We start from the raw sequence: 25,402 nt of genomic DNA on the forward strand, positions 1-25,402 counted from the left end.
CTGTGTCCCCTGCATTGGCAGGCGGACTCTCAACCACTGCGCCACCAGGGAAGCCCTGTCTTGCTTAATTTGGCTCTTTGCTTTTTCTTATAAATGTAAGAATCAGTTTATTAAATTCCATAAGAAAAAAACCTGCTGGGATTTTAAAATGTGTGTACACTGAATCTACAGGTCACTGTAGGGAAATCTGACATCTCTCTATTGGAAAGTCTTGCAACTCACAAATATTGTCTATCCCCTCCATTAATTTAGGTCGCTCAAAATTTCTCTCACTAATACTCTGTAGTTTTCTGAGTAAAGGCTTTGCACATGGTTCTTTAGATTTATTCTTAGGTATTTTATATTTGTTGATACAAGATATTTTCATTTTCTATTTGTTTGTTGCTATTATGTAAGAATACAACTGATTTTTGTATACTTATCTTGTATTTAGCAATCTTGCCAAATTCACATTTATTTATTTATTTATTTATTTATTTTTGGCTGCTTTGGGTCTTCGTTGCTACGCACGGGCTTTCTCTAGTTGTGGTGAACGGGGGCTAGTCTTCGTTGTGGTGCACGGGCTTCTCATTGTGGTGGCTTCTCTTGTTACAGAGCATGGGCTCTAGGCACACGGGCTTCAGAAGTTGTGGTGTGTGGATTCAGTAGTTGTGGCTCGCGGGATCTAGAGTGCAGGCTCAGTAGTTGTGGTGCACGGGCTTAGTTGCTCTGCAGCATGTAGGATCTTCCCGGACCAGGGCTCGAACCCGTGTCCCCTGCATTGGCAGGCAGATTCTTAACCACTGCGCCACCAGGGAAGCCCCTCACATTTTTAATTTTAACAAATTATCGATAGATTCTTCTGGACTTCCTATGTACACAATCATGCCATCAGAAACAACATCAGTTTTATTTCTTCTTTTCCAATTATCCTCTTCTCTCTCTTGTATGTATGATTTCTTATCTTTTTTTTTTTTTTTTTGCGGTACACGGGCCTCTCACTGTGTGGCCTCTTCCGTTGCGGAGCACAGGCTCCGGATGCGCAGGCTCAGCGGCCATGGCTCACGGGCCCAGCCGCTTCGCGGCATGTGGGATCTTCCTGGACCGGGGCACGAACCCACGTCCCCTGCATTGGCAGGCGGACTCTCAACCACTGCGCCACCAGGGAAGCCCCGGTGAACAGTTTTGACAGTTTAGAAAACGAAAGCCAGAGCAGCCCCTGATGTCACCCACAGTGGCCACGGCATCTCCAGCGTGGCTGTCTGTGGACTCTCACAGCCACGTGTTTGCCATCTCCTGAAGGAGCTATCACAGTCCCCATCTCTGTGGAACTGTGCTAGCCATGCTCCAGGGACACTTAGACCCAGAGAGAGTTCTCTGAAGGCTGGCTGTGACCCACCGGGGACACTGTGCCCTGAGGAACTCCGAAGACCTAGAGGGAAGTCCAGGCAAGAGCGCCCCGAGATGCCTTCCTCATACCCATACGCTCACTCGGCAGCGTGGCTTGGGGTATCAGGGATGCCCAGCTACCTCTACTGCCTGCTGTTCCTGTTCACATCGCAATCCTGAAAATTAACTTGGCTAAGCCAGGTCTGCAGGGTGAACCTTTGGGTGGTCATTACGGGCAGCTGAGTAAATGAAGGCCTTTGGAGGAGTAGCTGTGGTTAAGGGACATTAAGTGGCTCACAGCAAAGCTGCTCATCCTATGACAACCACTGTGAAAGTGTCACTTGCGGTGAGATGATGTGAAGCAAACAGGCTGTGCGTTTCAGTGGGGTGGGGGAAGCCGCTCACAGGAATTCCAGCGACCCTGCAATGGCATTACAGGTGCTATTACCGTAATCACAGCCCCTCTGCCACAGCGCTACCCGGCATAATCCCAAAGGATTTCTAGGATTTTCATCCTCCCCAGCCAACTGGGTTTCTTCTTGGCCTGTGTGGCTGAGTTCACAAAATAAAGAGATCTGTGTTCATCCTCCAGCTACAGCTCTGAGTGAAGTGACAGGCATGGGCAGGCTTTAAGGTCACCTGCATCTGCGCTGTCAAATAATAAAGGACTGAATGTTCTCTGTGGGGCCTCTCTGGGTTTTGGTGGTATCACTTGTTCATAAGAGTGAATTATTTGCTATGAGGCATTATTCATAATAGCAAAAAGTGGAAACAACGCAAACGTCCATTTGGATAAATAAAATGTGGTATAACCATACAATGGACCATTATTCAGCCATCACAATGAACAAAGTACAGATAGACGCTGCAGCATGGGTAAGCCTTGAAAAGCGCAAGCCAGACCCCAAAAAACACAAATTGTACGATCTCGTTTATATGAAGTGTCCACAACAGGCAAATCCAAAGAGACAGAAGGTAGATTACTAGTTACCAGGGGATGAAGAGAGGAGAAAACTGGGAGTACCTGCTAACAAGTATGGGGGTTCTTTTGGGGGAGATGGAAATGTTCTCAATTAGATAGTGGTAATTCACAGTACGGTGAAAGCCAATTAAATGTACACTTTAAAATGGTGAAGTTTAAATTATATGAATTTTAACTCAAAAAAGTCAATTATTTGCTATGAAGTTAATTTTCTCTTGAAAGATCAAGCATCAAACTTATTCTAACATTCTGACTCTGAAAGCCTTCTCCGCGATGGCCCCAGGAAGTGGGTGTTGGGGGGCTCTGCAGCAGAGGCTGGTTTCCGCATGCGGTGGGTAGAATAATCACACCTCTGCATGCAGCCATATACGTGGTTATGGGTCACGTCGCTGAACGGCATTCTCTGCTTCACTTCAAGGGTGGAGAGGGGCACACCACTCTGGCCTCTCCACGTCAGGGGCCACATGGGAGCCTTGGCCCCAAAGCACTCCTACTGCCAGTGCTTCAAGGGCTATGGCATTTAAGCAGGCAGAGTCTTAGCTTCATCAATGCGGAGGTGGGTCCTGGGTGACCCTAGGAAGGGGTCATCACCTCCCCACAAGAGTGAGTGAAACATGAAAGCTCCCTTCTGTTCAATTAGCTTCTTTTCAAGGATCAGAGCCTGGCTGGCAGGCGGAAAATTCCACACTCTAATGAAACAAAAGGGAGCCAGAACGGAGGGCAGGGAAAGGGCACAGGCACAACCTCCCTGCATTCTTTTCTCAGGGCACAGAACGCAGTCCTAAGTTTCAGAAGTTGTGATTAAATCTCAGTGTGCTTCCCTATGGCACAGAGAGGAACCAGGTCTATTTCAGTATTTCCTTCATCATGGGATGAAACCATGGGAGTGTGAGAGGTGATTTTATTTGGTAAATGGACTGTGGCATGAAAAGTCCCTGAGGCACATCATGAGAAAGCTTCTCTCTTTTCAACTGTTAACCTTCTGATTCCATCAAGGAGAAAGGCTCTATACCTTTCACACCTCTCAGACTTTTTAACACAGAGAAAGGAGAGAGTCTTTGGTAGGCAATGGTATCTAGGCTAGAATTTATGAACAGAGTTTAATGGCATTGTGCTTATTTTTACTTTCTTATATTAATTTAATATTTTTGGTATGTATGGCAAGCTTTCCACTTAAGGTAGTGATATGTCACTCTTAAACTGATTGAAGGTTTTCTTAAAAAGTCACTCTAAAGAAAATACAAAAGAAAAGTAGAGGTGGTATGCAGATAGAGCAAGAAACATAAAGGTGACTCAAGAATGACAGAAGTTTTGGAAACTTCTTTTCCGTCACTTTACTAATGAACACTTTTTTTTTTTTTGGCGTCCCTGGGTGGGCGCAACTAATGATTGCTTTTAAAAACATCTAAAACCATTCTGTCCTATCCATGCCATCTCCACGATCCTACTCTTTCTAACTCATTTTTCAGTGTATTTCACTGTACCTGTCAAGACATCACTGGATCAGAATCCAACGGCCAAGAAAAACCAAAGGAATTACCATGAATCAGTGATGTTGGGAGACAGGGTGGTCTCCTGAGTAAAGACACCATCAGAAACCTGGAAGAATTTACCTGGGGAGAAGCTACCACTACTTCAGGAATACTCCCAACATTCAAGAAAGGACATCTTTCAACTTTTCTGTAAGTTTGAAATATTTCATGATAAATGTTGAACAGCCACAACCAAAAAGGACGAGCAGAGAAGGTGGCATGGTCATGATACTCCTGAAAACTTGAACTATAAAACGAACTTACCAGTAATAGATTCTTATCAGTGCCGAAGGCCACAGGAGAAATGAGGCTACAAACGCCAGGATCGGGATGGCCAGCGTCCCGCCCGCGATCACAAACATGTTAACCACGTCAAGATCCATCCTGCGCTTTAGGGCTGGCTGACACCTGCAGGGGCTGAAGAGAGAGACAGTATTGAAACTCCGTCTCAGGGACTTCCCTGATGGCGCAGCGGGTAAGAATCCGCCTGCCAATGCAGGGGACACGGGTTCAATCCCTGGTCCGGGAAGATCCCACATGCACTGGAGCAACTAAGCCCGTGAGCCACAACTACTGAAGCCCACGCGCCCAGAGCCCGTGCTCCACAACAAGAGAAGCCACCGCAATGAGAAGTCCGCGCACTGCAACGAAGAGTAGCCTCAGCTCGCCGCAGCTAAAGAAAGCCTGCGTGCAGCAACAAAGACCCAATGCGGCCAAAAATAAATAAAATTTTTTTTTTAATTTAAAAAAAAGAAAGTCCATCTCAGGAGACAAGGTGAAGAAGCAAAGCAGAACAGAGAAGTGAATGACACAGAATGAGAGCAAGGATCAGGAGGCAAGTGCTTTAAAAGATCTAAATAGGCAGGACAACTAAATGTAATGAGGAATCCTTAAGATGACCCTGGAGTTTTTTTTAAGCTATAAAGGAAACTGGGGACAACTGGGGAAATGTAAGTAAGGACTGGTTATTAGACAATATTATTGTATTAGTGAGTGTGGTGATGAAATTGTGGTTATGTTTATATGTAAGAGAACGTCCTTGTTCCTAGCGTCTGCTGAAGTATTAAGGGATAAAGAATAGTAATATCTGCTACTCACTTTTAAAAGTTGAGGAGAGAAAAAATGTATATGTGCGTGTGTGTGAGCGTGTGTGCATCTGTGTGTGCATTGTGCACATGCGTGTGTGCATGCGTGTGTGCATCTGGGTTTGCCCATGTGTGTGTGTGCATGCGTGCATGTGTGTGTAGGGGAGGGAGAAATAAAGTAAGTGTGGTGAAATGTACTGGTAACCTCTAACTTTCCTACTAGGTTTGCAATTTTTTTTTTTTTTTTTGCGGTGCGCGGGCCTCTCACTGTTGTGGCCTCTCCCGTTGCGGAGCACAGGCTCCGGACGCGCAGGCTCAGTGGCCATGGCTCACAGGCCCAGCCGCTCCACGGCATGTGGGATCTTCCCAGACCGGGCACGAACCCGCGTCCCCCCCATCGGCAGGTGGACTCTCAACCACCGTGCCACCAGGGAAGCCCTTAGGTTTGCAATTTTTAAAAATGAAAAGTTAGGGAGGACAGAAGGCCTGGAAGGAAGGAAGGAAGGGAGGAAGGGAGGAGAGGAAGGAAAACATACACATGTACACATGGATGCTTATCTATATACAGACTATCACTGGAAGGTGTACAAGAAACCAGCAACAGTGGTTGCATCTGAGGTGGGAATCAGATGGGTGTCAGGGATAGAGGGAGACTTGCTTTTCACGGTCTACCCTTTAAAATCTTTGCTTATGTATCATGTACAGGCATAGACTTCACATATAAGTAATATACAGTAAAACGTTAGGAGGGAACACATTAGAACAGCAGAGTTTTCAGTATACTTTCTGATGTCCTTCCATAGACTTGGTGGACACATCTGAAGGCTAGGATGTGAGCTCCAGGAGGGGAGGGACTGTATCCCCAGCATTCAGACTAGGGCCTGACCCATTTCTAGGCACTCTAGAAATCACCACTGAATTAGAGGTCCGCACCCAGTCCTGTCTCATGAACTCACTCACAACATGTTTTTTTTTTTTTCATGGAATAAAAAATATTTCAAGTCCCGTCATCCTCCCCAATAGAGAAAACAACTTCTGCAAGGATCTGTAAGTCAGGTGTGGCCCTTTGCCATCTGAGGACTTGGCCACTTGTGTTAAGTGTGCATCTCACTAACATAAAAAAGAGGCTTCTTCAAGAAAAAGCAAACATCTAGCAAATCATGGTCTTCCTTATATTTCCTGTGAAATGGAAGGCTTTGTCCCATATACACCTCTATCAACTGATGTGTGTTTTATGATGATTTCAAGATGGCACAGTATGACCACTGAGCATGGGGGTCAGCCAACTTTTTCTGTAAAGGACAGATGATAAATATTTCAGCATTGTGGGTTATAAGGTCTCTGTCGCAACTCTTCAAGCTGCCCTTGTAGCGAGACAGCAGCCATACAACATGTAATGAATGGGTGTGACTGTGTGCCAATAAAATTGTATTGTAAAAAACAGCCTTCAGGTTGTAATTTGCTAACCCTTGATAGAGCACACCAACTCCATCAGACAGGCAAGGTGAGTGTTTTATTCCCTATATTTATAGGTTGAGGCAACTAAGGCACAGAGAGGTTAAGTAACTTGCCCAAGGTCACTCAGCTGGTAGTCATGATTAAAAAACAAGTTTCTGGCTTGAACCCACTCTCTTTGCTCCTAACTCCACTTGGTCTAATTTTTTTCAAATGGCCTTTTCTCAATCTTTGTAACCTCTCTGCTTTTAAATACCCACTGATTTCTCCATGAAGATGTGACATCTCCATTTAGATGTTTGGTCTCTTGTGAGAGGTTTGGTGAAACAAGCCCCTCGGTCTAGAGGGGGAAACAGATACATCTGTAGGTGGGTTAGATGGTTCCTTTCAGTTTCACACACACTCTATCCGGGGACAGTACTGAGTCTAGGGTAATGAAAGCTGCCGCCTTCTCAGGGGCAAAAGCACTGTCTGTGTTTCTGATTTAACTGTCCTCTCAGTTTCTCAGTCACTGTAAATACTTTTTCCAGCACACTTATATCACTGGCCTCTTTCTCCTCCCAGAACCAGAGCTCCTAGATGGTAGGAATAATCATACATGTTCTTTCTAGTGCCTAGAATAAGCACAGGACACAAATAAGGTGCAAATGAATTAATGAAAATCAAAGTTACAAAATGGGTTCAATCCTATTTGTTTTAGGGACAACCATTCCCAATGATGCTATAAGAGACCTGACTTTTCTCTCTTTCAATAATTACAAAACTCCCCAGAGGAGTCACCTATTTAATGCTGGATACAATTTACGATGCTACAAAGGCCCCACTGTCAAGGGGTAAGCAAATTAATCACAGAATGAAGGGTATTTTACGAATCTATTTGAATAGTGTGGGTCACAAGAGTTGGTGAAGATGGGAACTGTCGGATTCAAGAGGACTTTTCCACATCACATAAAGGCCTTAAAAACTGCTGAGGGCCGCCGTGAATTCTAATTCCTGAGCTGCAGGAAGTTAACTGCATGCTGTTATTTTAGACTAGGAATTAGAACATTTTGTGCCCAAAGCCATAGATGTCACAGACTCTGACACTGGAGATGGGAGCCCCAACGTGAAGTCATGATCATCAAAAAGAAACCTCATGGCTTCATCAATGCCTGCTAGGGATGTCACAGTCAGTTTGGGGGAAGGGTTTATCTGGCTCCATCCTCCATTTAACGGCAGAATAAAGTCTTTACTAAGGAGCTTTTGCAGAGCATCATCAATTTAGCAAGGCTTGGACTTGTTACAAAGAATCCTGCACACTTTCCCTGATGACATCAAATACAGACAGGCCCTGAGTGAAGACACTCATGTTTTCTGAGTTTTCTATAAAGAGCTGACCATTATTCCTACCTCTGCAACATCCTTCGTTTTACAAAGGACTTGCCCCAGCCTTTGAAAAGGCAGCTGCCCTACCCTGCTGGGGTTTGTTTATAGGATGTTCTACGTACCCAAGGCTGGACACAGAAAAACTGAAGCCTTGTGAACCCAGAATCATCAATGACTGAACATCAACTAAGGGGTAGAGCGTGGAGTTTCCCTAAGCACAGGGACCAAACAACTGATGTTTGCGAGATGACTTCAGGGGGCAGAACACTCAGGGCTACACAGCATCAGGTAACACTCACATTCACACTGAGAAAGTCATCTCTTTGCAGTTCTTTTCCCGCCCTGCTTAGGTCAAAGAGAAACTCTCAGTGTGGTTATAAAATAGCTTTCTAACCCTTGAGCCTCCCGCAGGCAACGGTATCTAGCTATTTAATAACGTTGTGTTGATTTTTATGGATATTTTCAGTTTATGGTAGCGATGCACATTAATCTAAGTTAAAAGAAGGAAATGAGTTAAAGAAAAATACTAATAGGTGATTCACGGATCTGGTGAACATCATGGTGGTGACAGATGAATGGCTGCCACTGGGGCAGATGTGTGTGATGGATGGGCACGCGGCTGGGGGTGGGGCGCTCCGCTGGCTCTTCCACGCACCGGCTGGGAGACCTTGGTTTCCTCATCTATCAATGAGAACATTCGTCCAAAACATCTCATCTGCCTTTTCCTACTCTGGTGACTTAAAACATTTCTGAAATTATGCCAGACAATTGAAGAGTAGGATCTGGCTCGCTCCCCACGAGAATCTCGTTCCCTGTTACATTTTCCCCAAAACCTAAAACAGTATCTGGGAAATATCTGGTGCGTGGTTAATGTTTGATAACGTTTTGGTGTTTGATAATGGCTGAATAGACTGAAAAAGAGAAATGAACTTGTTTTACGTATCTGTTGTGTCACGTGAGACACCCCAGTGTTAATGACAGTGATTTCAGCGGCTTTGCAGCACAGTCTGACACGAGGGGACATCAGGAAGGAGAGCTGGTCTTTATGGTACCAGGGAGGGTAACACACTCTCACCCCGAGACCGGAGGCTCCCACGTGGCCTTCCCCTGTTAACATCCAAGCTGTGCATTCAGGGCCTTTATCTCTGAACGCAGGGACAAAAATTAATCAGTAGATCTAGATAAACATTGGACTCATGTTCCCAGGTTTAGTCAGGGGTTAGAGGTCAGGCATAACGTGTCACAACTGTCTTTTAATGTTCTCACTGACTTTTAAAACCCGTCATCCTGAGTTCTGATACTTTAATCTTAAGGTATAAAGCAAAATTCCAAGAATAAATAGAATGTAAAACACTTTTATAGAATCTTGCCTTCCCCTGGACATCATATGCCATCAATTTTGACAAACTAAAGTCCTGGTCTCTTCAAAATCATGATTATTTTAATAACTATAGCAACAACAATAATGACCATGGCCACTACCACCATAGCCAAAGATAGAAGAGCGACAGCCTCCATGTACTGGACGACTGCTGTATGCCAGGCCCCGTGTAGATGGTTCACACACATCCTCTCATTTTATCCTGCACAACACTGGGAGTAAGAAGCATTTCTCCCATTTTAAAGATGGAGAAACTGAAGCTTACAGAAGTTAACAAATGCCCCCAAGGTCACCTGACTGGTACCTGGCATGAGCTGCATTTCAGTCCAATCCTGTAGGTGTGCCTGGTTCATGCTACCTTTGCCTTCTCTCAGCACTTGCTAAGCAGATATTTATTGTACATCAGTTACACAAAAGACCCGGAGTTCAGTGTTCCCATAGACATTCTTTGCACTTCTCCAGAACTATTTTAAGAGGATGTAACATGCTAACTTTACAAGTTAACAACTTGTTACCTTATTGTTGCTGGTGTCTTTGAATAACTAACCAGTGCTGGGACTTCCCTGGTGGTCCAGTGGTAAAGAATCCGTCTCACAGTGCAGGCAACTAAGCCCTGAGTGCCTCAACTACAGAGCCTGCTAGAGCCCACGTGATCTGGAACACGCGTGCCACAGCTAAAGAAGAGAAAACCCGCACACCACAACGAAGAGCCCATGTGCCGCTACTAAGAACCAACACACCCAAAAAACACCAAAAAACAACAAACAACAACAAACTAACCAGTGCTGCTCATAATTTTTTTCTTTAACTCTGCAATATGAAAATTCTTTCCACAGTGTTGTCCACCTGGAAAAAGCACTAAGTTCTTGAAATCTGAGTATAAAATCCCAGCTGTTAAACATTGTTGCATCTACCCAACACTGATTTCTGAAACTAGGTTCTTTTTTTTCAATAATTTTTATTTATTTATTTATTTAATTTATTTAGTTTTGGCTGCGTTGGGTCTTCCTTGCTGCGTGCGTGCTTTCTCTAGTTGCAGCAAGCGGGGGCTACTCCTCGTTGCGGTGCGTGGGCTTCTCTTGTCGCGGAGCATGGGCTCTAGGCACACGGGCGTCCGTAGTTGTGGCTCGCGGGCTCTAGAGCGCAGGCTCAGTAGCTGTGGCACATAGGCTTTGTTGCTCCACGGCATGTGCGATCTTCCCGGACCAGGGCTCAAACCCATGTCCCCTGCATTGGCTGGCTGATTCTTAACCACTGCGCCACCAGGGAAGTCCTGAAACTAGGTTCTTATAAAGATAAACCAATTCCTCAAAATTATCACTAGGGCTTCCCTGGTGGCGCAGTGGTTGAGAGTCCGCCTGCCGTTGCAGGGAACACGGGTTCGTGCCCCGGTCCGGGACGATCCCACATGCCACGGAGCAGCTAGGCCCGTGAGCCATGGCCGCTGAGCCTGCGCGTCCGGAGCCTGTGCTCCACAACGGGAGAGGACACAACAGTGACAGGCCCGCGTACCGCAAAAAAAAAAAAAAAAAAAAAACCTATTACTAATGACCAACAGCTAAAAAAGATACTAAGATTCTCTTGTATGGAAGCCCCAGGATTGATGAGATAGAGTAATTTGAGAAATGAGCAGCTCTAACGCCTTGTCACAGGAATCTTCTCCATCACGAAGGAAAATCGCACTGAAAGTTCCAAGGAAGTAGTTAAGCCTGCCCAGTCATCACTGAACGTGTGGCATGACCCTAGGATTGCTGCCATAAGGTGCTCACCTCTGCCCTCCTGGCCTTGTCTCCCCCTCACTCTGGCTGAGCCCATTCCTCCTCTGTACTTTGCAGCTCAGACACCCCTGCTGTTCAAACAAGCCATGGCTCTGAGCATGCAAAGCTTGGTTCCTAAGATTCTCTGCTCCCGCTCTCCCCTGGATATTCCCATGATACGCTCCTTACTTTTCCCCTTGAACAGTCCCATGATGAGCTCTTCATTGTCTTCCTTGAAGAGCTCACCATATCTACACCCTCTGCCACTCCCTCCTACAGGAAACGCAAAAATCAACATACCTGGCCAGGACCTTCTTCCAGACTTTTCCAAAAGCCTGCTTCACTATCTCCATGACCCAAAAGTCCTGTCCTACAAGGTCTCAGGTACATCTCTCCCCTTGCTCCTGACCTGTCGATTTCTGCCAACAGTATCCCCATCAGTCTGGCCTCCCAGACTCCGATGCATGTCTCACTCTTCCTCCTTGCTCAACACTCCTGTCAGACAAGGAGGTGCCAGCACTGGAGCCGACCCGTCTGAGTCTAGACAAACTGCACTGTTTATAGGTGGTTATTTAAATGTAAACTAATTAGATAAAATTCAAAGTTCAGTCCTTCAGTCACATCCATCACATTGTGAACGCTTGAGAGCCACATATAAATAGGAGCTGCTGCGTTGGACAGCACAGATTTAGGGTGTCCACACCCCCCGAAAGCCTGTGCAACCAATTCCTTTGGCTTAACATTTACTAGGAACGTCGTGGGGGAAGAAACATTCCCACCAGGTGTGAGACGTCGTAGGAGTCAGACCACAGCTCCCTCGGCCGCCACACTGCGTCCAGGTCGTCATCTCTCCTCGCTCCCACTTCTGTGAAGACTGCTCTTTCACACCCCGTTCAGTCCTTCCACCACCAGCTGCCAGAGGAATCTTCTCAGTTCACGCCAAGGACAGGGGGCTCTGGTCTAGTGTGAACTCTGAGTACTCCGTATGATCCCGGCCCCCACCTCCGCCTGCACCCCAAACATCCAACTCCTGCCCCCACAAAAGCCCCACACAGCCTCACACTTCATCTTTCTCACACTGTCCCCTTCGTGTGGAGCACTTCTTTCCCGCCTGCCTGATGAACTCCTCTCTGTCTTTGGGGCTGATTCAAGTGTCACACTCCGCAGGAAAGCATCCTGGTCCCCACAGGCCCAGGTCTTCTTGACTCCCTTCAAACTCAGAGCCCTGCTCCAGGCACAGTCTTTGAGCAGGGAGGGCTTTTGGATATATATCTTGAGCTTTAAAAATCTTCAGGTGCCCAATCCCCTCCCCACCAGACCTACTGAACCAGAGAACACTTCTGCCCCCAGACAGGCTGGCCTGCAGAAGGGTGCCAGGGAGCTTACAGAGTAGCCCCAGTCTCATTAAAGGGCTGCCTTGCCCGCCCGCCCATCCCGTAATATATGGTGTTAAAAATCTATACTCACTCTTTGAAGAGCACAGCCTTCTTTCCCAACGGCTACTGGCTCTGGCAGAAGCTGAAATTGAGACTCTGGAATCACAGGAAAGAAAATGACAAAGCATTAAATCATATCAGAGAATACGAATGAAGGGCTAACAACCAACCGGGGAGGCAGAACATCTCCTCCTCGGCACAGGAGAAGTGCAAATATCCTGTGGCTTTAAAGTTCCCTCCGGGTCAGGTCACCTCCCCTAATTAAACAACCTGCACCAAGGGTAGGCAGGGCAAGTGAGATAAAGAGCTTGGCCAGGAGGGTGTGAAGGTCAAAGAAGGAATCTGCAATAAGGATAAAGCAAGGGACTGAGCTGGTGATACCTGGCCTGCAGGAGCGAGAAAGGCAATAAGGGCAACAGGGATGCTTGGGTGAGAGGGGATACTGAAGGCTTGAAACTTAACTAAGACCTTCAAATAAAGATTAAAACTCCCCTTCTCCATCTGGGATTAGGGTTACCTAAAGTTATACTCAGAAAGGAATGAGAGGAAGGTGGCAACCAATGGGAAAATGAATACAGTATTTCTATTAGAGTGGCTACAGAGAGGGGACCGCAAAGCTCAAAAACAGGGCTGGACAGAGCAGAGATGCTGGCAAAGGCACTGCAGCAGAAAAATGAGGAGAAAGGTAGATGGGTGATTGAAGGTCACAAAACCCCTGAATTATTCCAGAGGGGTCAAGGAATTAAACATAAAAAAATAACACCGAGATAGCCTCATCCACCAGAGAGCAGACAGCAGAAGCAAGAAGAACTACAATCCTGCACCTGAGGAACAAAAACCACATTCACAGAAAAATAGACAAGATGTACCAGATGAAGGAACAAGATAAAACCCCAGAAAAACAACTAAATGAAGTGGAGATAGGTAACCTTCCAGAAAAAGAATTCAGAATAACGATAGTGAAGATGATCCAGGACCTCGGAAAAAGAATGGAGGCAAAGATCGAGAAGATGCAAGAAATGTTTAACAAAGACCTAGAAGAATTAAAGAACAAACAAACACGGATGAACAATACAACAACTGAAATGAAAACTACACTAGAAGGAATCAATAGCAGCATAACTGAGGCAGAAGAACGGATAAGTGACCTGGAAGACAGAATGCTGCGGAACAGAATAAAGAAAAAAGAATGAAAAGAAGTGAAGACAGACTAAGAGACCTCTGAGACAACATTAAACGCAACAACATTCGCATTATAGGGGTCCCAGAAGGAGAAGAGAGAGAGAAAGAACCAGAGAAAATATTTGAAGAGATTATAGTCAAAAACCTCCCTAACATCGGAAAGGAAACAGCCACCCAAGTCTAGGAAGCACAGAGAGTCCCATACAGGATAAACCTAAGGAGAAAAATGCCGAGACACACAGTAATCAAATTGGCAAATATTAAAGACAAAGAAAAATTATTGAAAGCAGCAAGGGAAAAACGACAAATAACATACAAGGGAACTCCCATAAGGTTAACAGCTGATTTCTCAGCAGAAACTCTACAAGCCAGAAGGGAGTGGCATGATATACTTAAAGTGATGAAAGGGAAGAAACTACAACCAAGATTACTCTACCTGGCAAGGATCTCATTCAGATTCAATGGAGAAATCAAAAGCTTTACAGACAAGCAAAAGCTAAGAGAATTCAGCACCACCAAACCAGCTCTACAACAAATGCTAAAGGAACTTCTCTAAGTGGGAAACACAAGAGAAACAAGGACCTACAAAAACAAACCCAAAACAATTAAGAAAATGGTAATAGGAACACACATATCGATAATTACCTTAAACGTGAATGGATTAAATGCTCCAACCAAAAGACACAGGCTTGCTGAATGGACACAAAAACAAGACCCATATATATGCTGTCTACAAGAGACCCACTTCAGACCTAGGGACACATACAGACTGAAACTGAGGGGACGGAAAAAGATATTCCATGCAAATGGAAATCAAAAGAAAGCTGGAGCAGCAATACTCATATCAGATAAAATAGACTTTAAAATAAAGAAAGTTACAAGAGAAAAGGAAGGACAGTACATAATGATCAAGGGATCAATCCAAGAAGAACATATAACAATTATAAATATATATGCACCCAACATACGAGCACCTCAATACATAAGGCAACTGCTAACAGCTATAAAAGAGGAAATCGACAATAACACAATCATAGTGGGGGACTTTAACACCTCACTTACACCAATGGACAGATCATCCAAAATGAAAATAAATAAGGAAACAGAAGCTTTAAATGACACAATAGACCAGATAGATTTAATTGATATTTATAGGACATTCCATCCAAAAACAGCAGATTACACTTTCTTCTCAAGTGCGAGACGGAACATTCTCCAGGATAGACCACATCTTGGGTCACAAATCAAGCCTCAGTAAATTTAAAAAAACTGAAATCATATCAAGCATCTTTTCTGACCACAACACCATAAGGTTAGAAATCAATTACAGGGAAAAAAACACAAACACATGCAGGCTAAACAATACGTTACTAAATAACCAAGAGATCACTGAAGAAATCAAAGAGGAAATCAAAAAATACCTAGAGACAAATGACAATGAAAAATGATGATCCAAAACCTATGGGATGCAGCAAAAGCAGTTCTAAGAGAGAAGTTTATAGACATACAAGCCTACCTCAAGAAACAAGAAAAATCTCAAATAAACAATCTAACCTTAAACCTAAAGGAACTAGAGAAAGAAGAACAAACAAAACCCAACGTTAGCAGAAGGAAAGAAATCATAAAGATCAGAGCAGAAATAAATGAAATAGAAACAAAGAAAACAATAGCAAAGATCAATAAAACTAAAAGCTGATTCTTTGAGAAGATAAAATTGATAAACCATTAGCCAGGCTCATCAAGAAAAAGAGGGAGAGGACTCAAATCAATAAAATTAGAAATGAAAAAGGAGAAGTTACAACAGACACCGGAGAAATACAAAGCATCCTAAGAGACTACTACAAGCAACTCTATGGCAACAAAATGGACAACCTGGAAGAAATGGACAAATTCTTAGAAAGGTATAACCCTCCAAGACTGAACCAGGAAGAAATAGAAAATATGAACAGACCAATCACAAGTAATGAAATTGAAACTGTGATTTAAAATCTTCCAACAAACAAAAGTCCAGGACAAGATGGCTTCACAGGTGAATTCTATCAAACATTTAGAGAAGAGCTAACACCCATCCTTCTCAAACTCTTCCAAAAAACTGCAGAGTAAGGAACACTCAAAAACTCATTCTATGAGGCCACCATCACCCTGATACCAAAACCAGACAAAGATACTACAAAAAAAGAAAATTACAGACCAATATCACTGATGAATACAGATGCAAAAATCCTCAACAAAATACTAGCAAACAGAATCCAACAACACATTAAAAGGATCATACACCATGATCAAGTGGGATTTATACCAGGGATGCAAGGATTCTTCAATATATGCAAATCAATCAGTGTGATACACCATATTAACAAACTGAAGAATAAAAACCATATGATCAGCTCAATAGATGCAGAAAAAGCTTCTGACAAAATTAAACACCCATTTATGATAAAAACTCTCCAGAAAGTGAGGCATAGAGGGAACCTACCTCAACATAATAAAGGCCATACACAACAAACCCACATTCTCAGTGGTGAAAAACTGAAAGCATTTCCTCTAAGATCAGGAATAAGACAAGGATGTCCACTCTCACCACTATTATTCAACATAGTTTTGGAAGTCCTAGCCACAGCAATCAGAGAAGAAAAAGAAATAAAAGAAATACAAATTGGAAAAGAAGAAGCAAAACTGTCACTGTTTGCAGATGACATGATACTATACATAGAGAATCCTAAAGATGCTACCAGAAAACTACTAGAGCTAATGAATGAATTTGGTAAAGTCGCAGGACACAGAATTAATGCACAGAAATCTCTTGCATTCCTATACACTAATGATGAAAAATCTGAAAGAGAAATTAAGGAAACACTCCCATTTACCATTGCAACAAAAAGAATAAAATACCTAGGAATAAACCTACCTAGGGAGACAAAAGACCTGTATGCCGAAAACTATAAGACACTGATGAAAGAAATTAAAGATGATACCAACAGATGGAGAGATATACCATGTTCTTGGATTGGAAGAATCAATACTGTGAAAATGACTATACTACCCGAAGCAATCTACAGATTCAATGCAATCCCTATCAAATTACCAATGGCATTTTTTACGGAACTAGAACAAAAACTCTTAAAATTTGTATGGAGACACAGAAGACCCCAAATAGCCAAAGCAGTCTTGAGGGAAAAAAACAGAGCTGGAGGAATCAGACTCCCTGACTTCAGACTATACTACAAAGCTACAGTAATCAAGACAATATGGTACTTGCACAAAAACAGAAACATAGATCAATGGAACAAGAGAGAAAGCCAGAGATAAACCCACGCACCTATGGTCAACTAATCTATGACAAAGGAGGCAAGGATATACAGTGGAGAAAAGACAGTTTCTTCAATAAGTGATGCTGAGAAAACTGGACAGCTACATTTAAAAGAATGAAATTAGAACACTCCCTAACACCATACACCAAAATAAACTCAAAATGAATTCGAGACCTAAATGTAAGACTGGACACTATAAAACTCTTAGAGGAAAACATAGGAAGAACACTCTTTGACATAAATCACACATCCTAGAATAATGGAAATATAAACAAATGGGACCTAATGAAACTTAAAACCTTTTGCACAGCAAAGGAAACCATAAACAAGACGAAAAGACAACCCTCAGAATGGGAGAAAATATCTGCAAACGAATCAACGGACAAAGGATTAATCTCCAAAATATATAAACAGCTCATGCAGCTCAATATTCAAAAAACAAACAACCCAATCCAAAAATGGGCAGAAGGCCTAAATAGACATTTCTTCAAGAAAGACATACAGATGGCCAAGAAGCACATGAAAAGCTGCTCAATACCACTAATCATTAGAGAAATGCAAATCAAAACTACAATGAGGCATCACCTCACACCAGTTAGAATGGGCATCATCAGAAAATCTACAAACAACAAATGCTGGAGAGGGTGTGGAGAAAAGGGAACCCTCTTGCACTGTTGGTGGCAATGTAAATTGATACAGCCACTATGGAGAACAGTATGGAGGTTCCTTAAAAGACTAAAAATAGAATTACCATATGATCCAGCAATCCCACTACTGGGCATATACCCAGAGAAAACCATAATTCAAAAAGACACATGCACCCCAATGTTCATTGCAGCACTATTTACAATAGCCAGGTCATGGAAGCAACCTAAATGCCCATTGACAGACGAATGGATAAAGAAGATGTGGTACATATATACAATGGAATATTACTCAGCCATAAAAAGGAATGAAATTGGGTCATTTGTTGAGATGTAGATGGATCTAGACTGTCATACAGAGTGAAGTACAAATATCGTATATTAACACATGCATGTGGAACCTAGAAAAATGGTACAGATGAACCGGTTTGCAGGGCAGAAGTTGAGTCACACATGTAGAGAACAAACGTATGGACACCAAGGGGGGAAAAGCAGTGGGCGGGTGGGGGTGGGGGTGGGATGAATTGGGCGATTGGGATTGACACGTATACACTGATGTGTATAAAACTGATGACTAATAAGAACCTGCTGTATAAAAAAATAAATAAAATAAAATTTAAAAATAAAATAATACCATGAAAGTTCTAGAAGAAAACATGAGAACTCTGTTTGAAAACACCTTCACAGGGAAAGCCTTTCTAAGTTAAGATTTAAAACCTAGAGGCCATAACATAAAGATTAATAAGTTGACTACATAAAAATGTTTTTAAATGTCCACATGGAAAGGGATATCATGGGACTTCCCCAGTAGCGCCGTGGTTAAGACTCCACACTCCCAATGCTGGGGGCCCAGGTTCGATCCCTGGTCAGGGAACTAGATCCCACATGCATGCCGAAACTAAGAGTTCACGTACCACAACTGAGGAGCCTGTGAGCTGCAACTAAGGAGCCTGCTGGCCGCCACTAAGGAGCACATGTGTCACAACTAAAGGAGCCGGCGAGCTGCAACTAAGGAGCCTGCCTGCCGCAGCTAAGACCCAGCACAACCAAATTAATAAATTAAATAAATAATAAATAAAATAAATATTTAAAAAAAGGATATCATGACCAAGGTTAAAATGTGTCAATACATTTCAGAGATGACAGACTAATAAAGGGTCCTACAAATCAATAAAAACAACAATAAAATCCGGTAGAAAAATGGGCGAATGATCTGAGTAGTTCATGTAACGGAAAGGAAATACAAATGACTCTTCGACATATAAAAAGATGCTCAATCTCATTTACAAGAGAAATGCAAATTAAACCTGCAAGGCGATGGTGATCTTTATTGTATTGGCAAAGAACAAAAAGTGTAATAACAGACTGTGCTGCTGGGGCCGTGGGAAAATAGATGCCCTCACGCAAGGTACAGATTTATACTCCCATCAACAAACCCTACAGATGGCATTTTGGCAAAATCTGCAGCAATGTACAGTACACATACCTTTGATCTAATAATCTAATTTCTAGGAACTGATTTGCATTCAGACCTGAACATGTGTGAGAACATGTTTGTGAAGGTTATTTGTTATAGTATTACTTATCATGGCAAAAAAAATTGGAACTCACATGCCCACTCGTAGGGGATATGTTAAGTAAATGATGGTACAACTTTATAAGGAAGTATAATGTACAGCCATTAAATACAAATAAAATTAACTATAAGCCATTAAAATAATGAGGCATATTTGTCTCTACGGGTAATGACCTCCAAGGTACACTGTTAACTAAAAATGCAAGGAACAGAAGAGAATGGGTAGAATAACATCTCTTGCATTGAGAGAGAGAGAGAGAAATATGCATGTTACGCTTATATGTGTGTAAAATGTTTCAGGATGGATACAGATGATAATCATGACTGGGGCTGGGAAGGAAACTAAGAGGCTAGGGGCAGAGATGAGGGAGACTTTTCACTGATATCCTTTTGTACCTTTTGAATTGCTACCATGTGCACGTTCAAGGTTTTCCCTATTTAATTAAAAAATACAATATAGGGACTCCCCTGGTGGTCCAGTGGTAAAGAATCCGTCCTGCAATGCAGGGGACGTGGGTTCGATCCCCGGTCAGGTAACTAAGATTCCACGTGCCGCAGGGCAACTAAGCCCGTGCGCCACAACTATTGAGCCCGCATGCCACAAACTACAGAGCCCATGCGCCACAACTAGAGAAGAGAAAACCTGCACGACGCAACTAGAGAGAAGCCCACACACCACAGTGAAGAGCCTGCAAGCCACAAAGAAGAGACCCCGTGTGCCACAACTAAGACCCGATGCAGCCAAAAATAAAAATAAGCAAATAAAATAAAATAAAATATTTTAAAAATACAATATAAACTCCTCAAGTACAATGGTCTATCCTACATTGTCCAATACAGTAGCCACTAGCCACATGGTGACTGTTTAAATTTAAAATGATCAAAACTAAATAAAACATAAAATTCAGCTCCTCAGCTACGCTAGCCACATTTCACATGCTCAACAGCCACAGAAAGTGTATCTCCTTCATGGTTCTGGGAAAGGTACTGATAAGAAGATTCACTCCGTCCTGCTTTGTACCAAATCACTAGCAGCTGATTCCCCACGGGGGTTTTTGCTCGAGAGCCAGCCAAGCCCACAGCCCCATGCCCTGCTTCTGCCACCTGGGGCAGCACTGTGGGCAAGGAAGCTCAGCCCAGCAGGCTGGTCCTGTAGACAGAGAATCAGAGAACCAGAAAATCCTGCTACCCAATCCTGAGGAGAAGGGACACAGCCCGAGGAGAGAGAGAGGCAGGCAGGTCCATCAGGGGCTCAGCTGGAAGGCAGGGGGCTTATATACCCAGTGGCACATCTTCTAAAAAAATCGTACTGGCCAAGAAGCGAGGCAATGAAACACGCACAACGTATCCTGAACTAGCCCAGCACCTGCAAAGCAGCAGCCTCTGGGATCAAGATGTAGGCTGGTGATTAGTCTGAAATAACCACCTGCTTGAAATCATGCTTAAAGCAAGAAAACCCTACAGAAATACAAGCCAGTCTTCCACTGGATAAAAGAGGAGCCAAAAGCCACTTGACCCTTTACCTCCAGGGACCACGAAGTCTTTAGGCTCTCCCAGAACAAGCTTTAACTCAAACACTGCTCTATGAATTAATGCGAACACATGCACTGTCATTGGCTGAGATCAGCTCTCAAAGGTAAGGTGCTAGAAAGAGCATCACATAAGTGACTACTTTCCACATGACTGAAAGGAATTAAAATAGCCCTCTATATGGGTATGCAACAGCAGAAGGCCGGAAATAGAACCTCAGGGCCCCAAAACACTCTCCCATGGCTCGAATCTGTGCTCCGAACTCAAAAGGAAAGCAAGGAGATTAAAGAGGGCTTTGTCATTTCTAAAGGAGGGAAGCTGGTCTACAGTATTTTCTAACTGCAGGGACAAAGCCAGTGTGAGACAAAAAGGAGCCCTGTTATAAACAGCTGGCAGGTTCTACCAGGACAAGAACTCTGGCTCCCAGCATGAGGTTCAGCATTCAGAGCCCTTCGTGAGCTGGTCCCTACCTTCTCTAGCCAGAATCTCTTCCCCAGAGATCTCTGTACACAGGGAAATCAGCATCAGAAAAAGGTGATGCCACGCTCAAAATTTTAGTCAACACACAGTTTTGTTTAGAACTTTATCCAAATAAGTAAACAAAAATCAAAATCTATCCTAAGATCAATAGCAAATATGGAACAAGATTTAAGTTATAACTGTCATCCTGTGCTAATTCTTAGAACAAAGAATAAATCACATGTAAATTGCCTTAGAGTATGGTAAGTCCTTCCAGTTAACATTTGGTTGTCACAGCGCTATTATACAAGGGATGTTTTTTGCAAAAATGCTTTACTGCTTTGCCCCAGGCCTCTCAATCCTTTGATTTTCAAGTCCCGCCCTCTCGTCATCAACTAACAGGTGTCACATCTATTACTGCCTCCACAGTCAAGCGGCTTCTGCGGTGCGTTCATGAAATCCCATGTCTCTCTCTCCAAGGTTTGTCTTGTATTTGTAAAATGTCCTTGCGACCTGGGAGAGACGATGACCAAGAGGTGGATGCTCCTGGAGCATGACTGGACACCAGTGTTGAAAAGAGACGGAGGCACGACGGGGTGGGACGCAAGTTTGTAAGTGGCAAGTCCATTAATGAATATTTTCCTGTTATAACGTCTGCTTCCCCACTAAAACCTGTAAACTATGGGGAATCTGCTACTAGATAGGCTGATAATCAGACCCTCTGGTGACTGTACCTGAACTGGCTTTGTATTTTTCTCCACTGCCCCATTTTCTGTCGACCTGGACGATACCCTCTATCTATCCCCATCTCCTAACAATTCTTTCTGGCAGAACTAAGAGTTATCTCCTTCAGTCCCCCAGCCATTAGCAACCTCGGCTTCATTCTCCATACCTACAGGTATTTATGACCTGCATCTTTTACCATAATACTCACGAAAACACTGGCTGTACCCTCCATTAGGCTGCAAGCTCCTTGAAGACAAGTCTTACTACATCTCTGCATCTGCCATGGCACTTTAGCATACACGAAGGGCAAGGGAAGAGCTACATGGGACCCCACGTTGGACCTGCTTGACTTTAACCTTTGCCTTTCGTTGCTTTTGTAATTATACTCATACCTAACGGCCTGCCTCAGGGAACCCTGCCCACCTGTGAACGGCTGCAAGAAAAAAAGAAACTAACACATCCCCTCACCGAGGCTGATCATTCCAGGAGATATTCTGCAAGACCTGGTCATTCCAGGAGATATTCTGCAAGATCGATGGCCCTTTTACTTTACTTCCTCTCCGCCTCTCCCTCTCTATCCTGCCTTATTACTTTACTTCCTCACCACCTCCCCCTCTCTGATTCTATAAAAGAAACTGGCATCCAAGTCCAGATAAGATGGTTTATCAGAGACACTAGTCTGCCACCTTCTCGGTCAGCCAGCTTTCCGAATAAAGTCGTCTTCCTTGCCTCAACACCTCGTCTCCGATTCACTGGCCTCTTGTGCGGCGAGCAGAGCGAGCTTGAGCTCGGTAACACTTGGTGGTCACTTGGTATAAATACCAAGTGAAAGCATGGAAGCCATGAATCAGCAGGGCGGCCCCAGCAGCGCCACTGCAGGCCATTCCTTCACTTTGCTCATTACAGCCACCAGTAAAATGAACTTTCCTCATCAGAGCAGTGTAGCTTTAGAGGCTCCGGTTCAGATGGGAAGGTGAGACCCAGAGAGGTTAAGCCAGGTGCCCAATGGCACACAGCTCTTCTCTCCTCTGCCCCTACTCCACTGGTGGCTCACAGTGGCCCTCAGCATGACATGGAAGGCCCCCGCCCCACCTTTCCCTGAATGATCTGCAATCCCTACGCCTTACGCTCCTTCACACCTGCACAGCTTTGGCACAAACGCTCCCCTCTCCCTAGCACGTCCCTGCCTGCTGAGCTCCCGCTCAACCTTCAAGTCTTGGCTACGAAAATATTACCCCATCTGTAAATGCTCCTCTGAGGGTTCAGCTGCGCAGTTCCATAACCTGGGTTCAATTCTCTGCTCTGTCGCTGATCCGTGTGTGACCTTGGCAAGTCACTGAACCTCTTAGAGCCTCGGTGTGGGGACAAAATGAGATGATGCATGGGGACTGCTCACAGCAGTGACTGGCGGATGCGACTGCTCACAGCACAGCTGGGAAGAGCTGCCCTGCCTTCCAAGGCGGCGCTAGAAAGCCCTGCCACTGAAACTGAGCAGGACCCTATGGGGCCCTCCTAGGCACAAAAGCCCTTCTGTGTCCTCCATTTCTTGTTTGTAGGCTTCATTCAGCCTCCTTGACCTTCCCTGAGTTCCAAAGGGAATATTCAAACAGTTGCTCATCAGGGAAGAGAGGGAATGCAGAAACAGAGGAGCTGTCAGAATAGTGCAGCCTTGGGGCAGGGTCCTGGTTCCTCCTCAGGGAATATACATCACAGTATCTTTGCCCTCTTCTGCAGAAACTAAGTCCCCCACCCAGGTGGAGGATGGTAACTTCAGGATGAGCACAAGATTCCTGGAGCACTACCCTGTTACCTCACCACCAACCAATCAGAAGAAACTCACAACCTGCAGCCCGCACCCCAAATTTGACTTTAAAATGGTCTCCCCCAAAACCACCAGGGAGTTCGGGGTTTTTGAGCATGAGTCACCTGTTCTCCTTGCTTGGCCCTGCAATAAACTTTCTCTGCTCCAAAATCTGACGTTTTGGTTTGCTTGGCCTTTCTGTGTGTCGGGCACACGAACTTCTGTTCAGAAACACCACACCTCCATCACCCTGCACTGCCACTGTGCCCAGGTCTGTTCAGATGCCTGCTATCTTTATATTCCCAGAGTGTAACCCATAGCTCAGTTTCCAAACTTCATCACATATAAGGCTTGAATTCTATTCCATATAATCTTTTTTTTTGGGGGGGGGAGGGGGGAGCTGTACCACGCAGCATGTGGAACTTCCCAGACCAGGGATAGAACCTGCGCCCCCTGCAGTGGAAGTGCAGAGTCTTAACCACGGGACCGCCAGGGAAGTCCAAGCTTGAATCCTATTCTGGGTATATCACAGATCAAACACCCAATACCAATAGCCAAAAGCCACAGCTTAAACCACCTAGGAGAAAGGCTGCTGTCACTTTGGGTAATTACTTCACAAGAAGAGGATCTCAACCTGCAGCAGGGTAAGTAAGAACCTGCCCACACCTTCAGCAGGAGGTACAGCTTCCCTGAATCAGCAGCTTCCCTGGTACAGCCCCAAAGGCGTCCAACCACGGACAGCAACACCCTACACAGCTTCTGGGATTGAAAAACCTGAAATATGATCAAGAGGGTTTCTGAGGGTTCCGTTTAGGAGGGTATCTTGATCTCTCCCTAACTTTTTTTTTTGGCTGCGTTGGGTCTTTGTTGCTGCGCCCCGGCCTTCTCTAGCTGCGGCGAGCAGGGGCTACTCTGTTGCGGTGTGCGGGCTTCTCATTGCGGTGGCTTCTCTTGTTGCGGAGCATGGGCTCTAGGCACATGGGCTTCGGTAGTTGTGGCACGCAGGCTCAGTAGTTGTGGTGCACGGGCTTAGCTGCTCCGGCATGTGGGATCTTCCCAGACCAGGGCTCTAACCCGTGTCCCCTGCATTGGCAGGCGGATTCTTAACCACTGCGCCACCAGGGAAGCCCCCTTGACCTCTTCTGAAGAGGCAACTACATCCAAGGTCAGAGAGGACTTTGGTTTGCAAAAATTATGTCTTTGGGGCCGGATTAATTCTTTGCTGGGCATCTCCTATGCATTGTGAGGGTAATTAACAGTATCGCAGGCGAGGCCCCCAAGTTGTGACAAGCAAAAATGTCTCCAGATGCTGCCAAATGCTCTAGGGGGAAAGCTGCCCTCAGGGGAGACCACTTCTACAGAAAGTGAGCCCACTCAACTCCAACCTTTATTACTGTAGTTAATCAGTGAGGAACATTTTTAGCCACTCACCAAATCTACCTTGACATATTTTCTTCCAGTGCTCAGGAATTTTTTTTTTTTTAAGGGCACAGTCTAGAAGGCAATTCTCTTGAAGGCAGTGGTTCTCAACCCCGTCTGCACAACAGAACCCCCCAGGGAGCTTTAAAAAAATACAGATTCCTCGGATTCCAGGGACCACCCTCAGAGATTCAGATTCAGCTGGCCTGGGGCAGAGTCCAAGCATGGGTATTTTTTTTTTTTTTTTTTTTTTTTTTTGGCGGTACGCGGGCCTCTCACTGTTGTGGCCCCTCCCGTTGCGGAGCACAGGCTCCGGACGCGCAGGCTCAGCGGCCATGGCTCACGGGCCCAGCCGCTCCGCGGCATGTGGGATCTTCCCGGGCCGGGGCGGGG

General features: G+C 44.6%; 1 protein-coding gene across 7 annotated transcripts in view; it reads right to left on the minus strand.

Moving 5' to 3' along the window:
* Positions 1–25,402, minus strand: part of ABHD6 (abhydrolase domain containing 6, acylglycerol lipase) — a 114,690-nt gene that overhangs the window by 23,474 nt on the left and 65,814 nt on the right. For all 7 annotated transcript variants that reach the window (XM_060161474.1, XM_060161473.1, XM_060161475.1 and 4 more), the window contains 2 exons: positions 12,393–12,457; positions 4,147–4,299 (listed from right to left, as the gene is read on the minus strand). In XM_060161474.1, the coding sequence (XP_060017457.1) occupies positions 4,147–4,265 (119 nt within the window). In that variant the 5' untranslated portion in view covers positions 4,266–4,299; positions 12,393–12,457. The remainder of the gene's footprint in view (positions 1–4,146; positions 4,300–12,392; positions 12,458–25,402) is intronic.

This window comes from Lagenorhynchus albirostris, chromosome 10, assembly GCF_949774975.1.
Source record: "Lagenorhynchus albirostris chromosome 10, mLagAlb1.1, whole genome shotgun sequence".
Taxonomy (NCBI): domain Eukaryota; kingdom Metazoa; phylum Chordata; class Mammalia; order Artiodactyla; family Delphinidae; genus Lagenorhynchus; species Lagenorhynchus albirostris.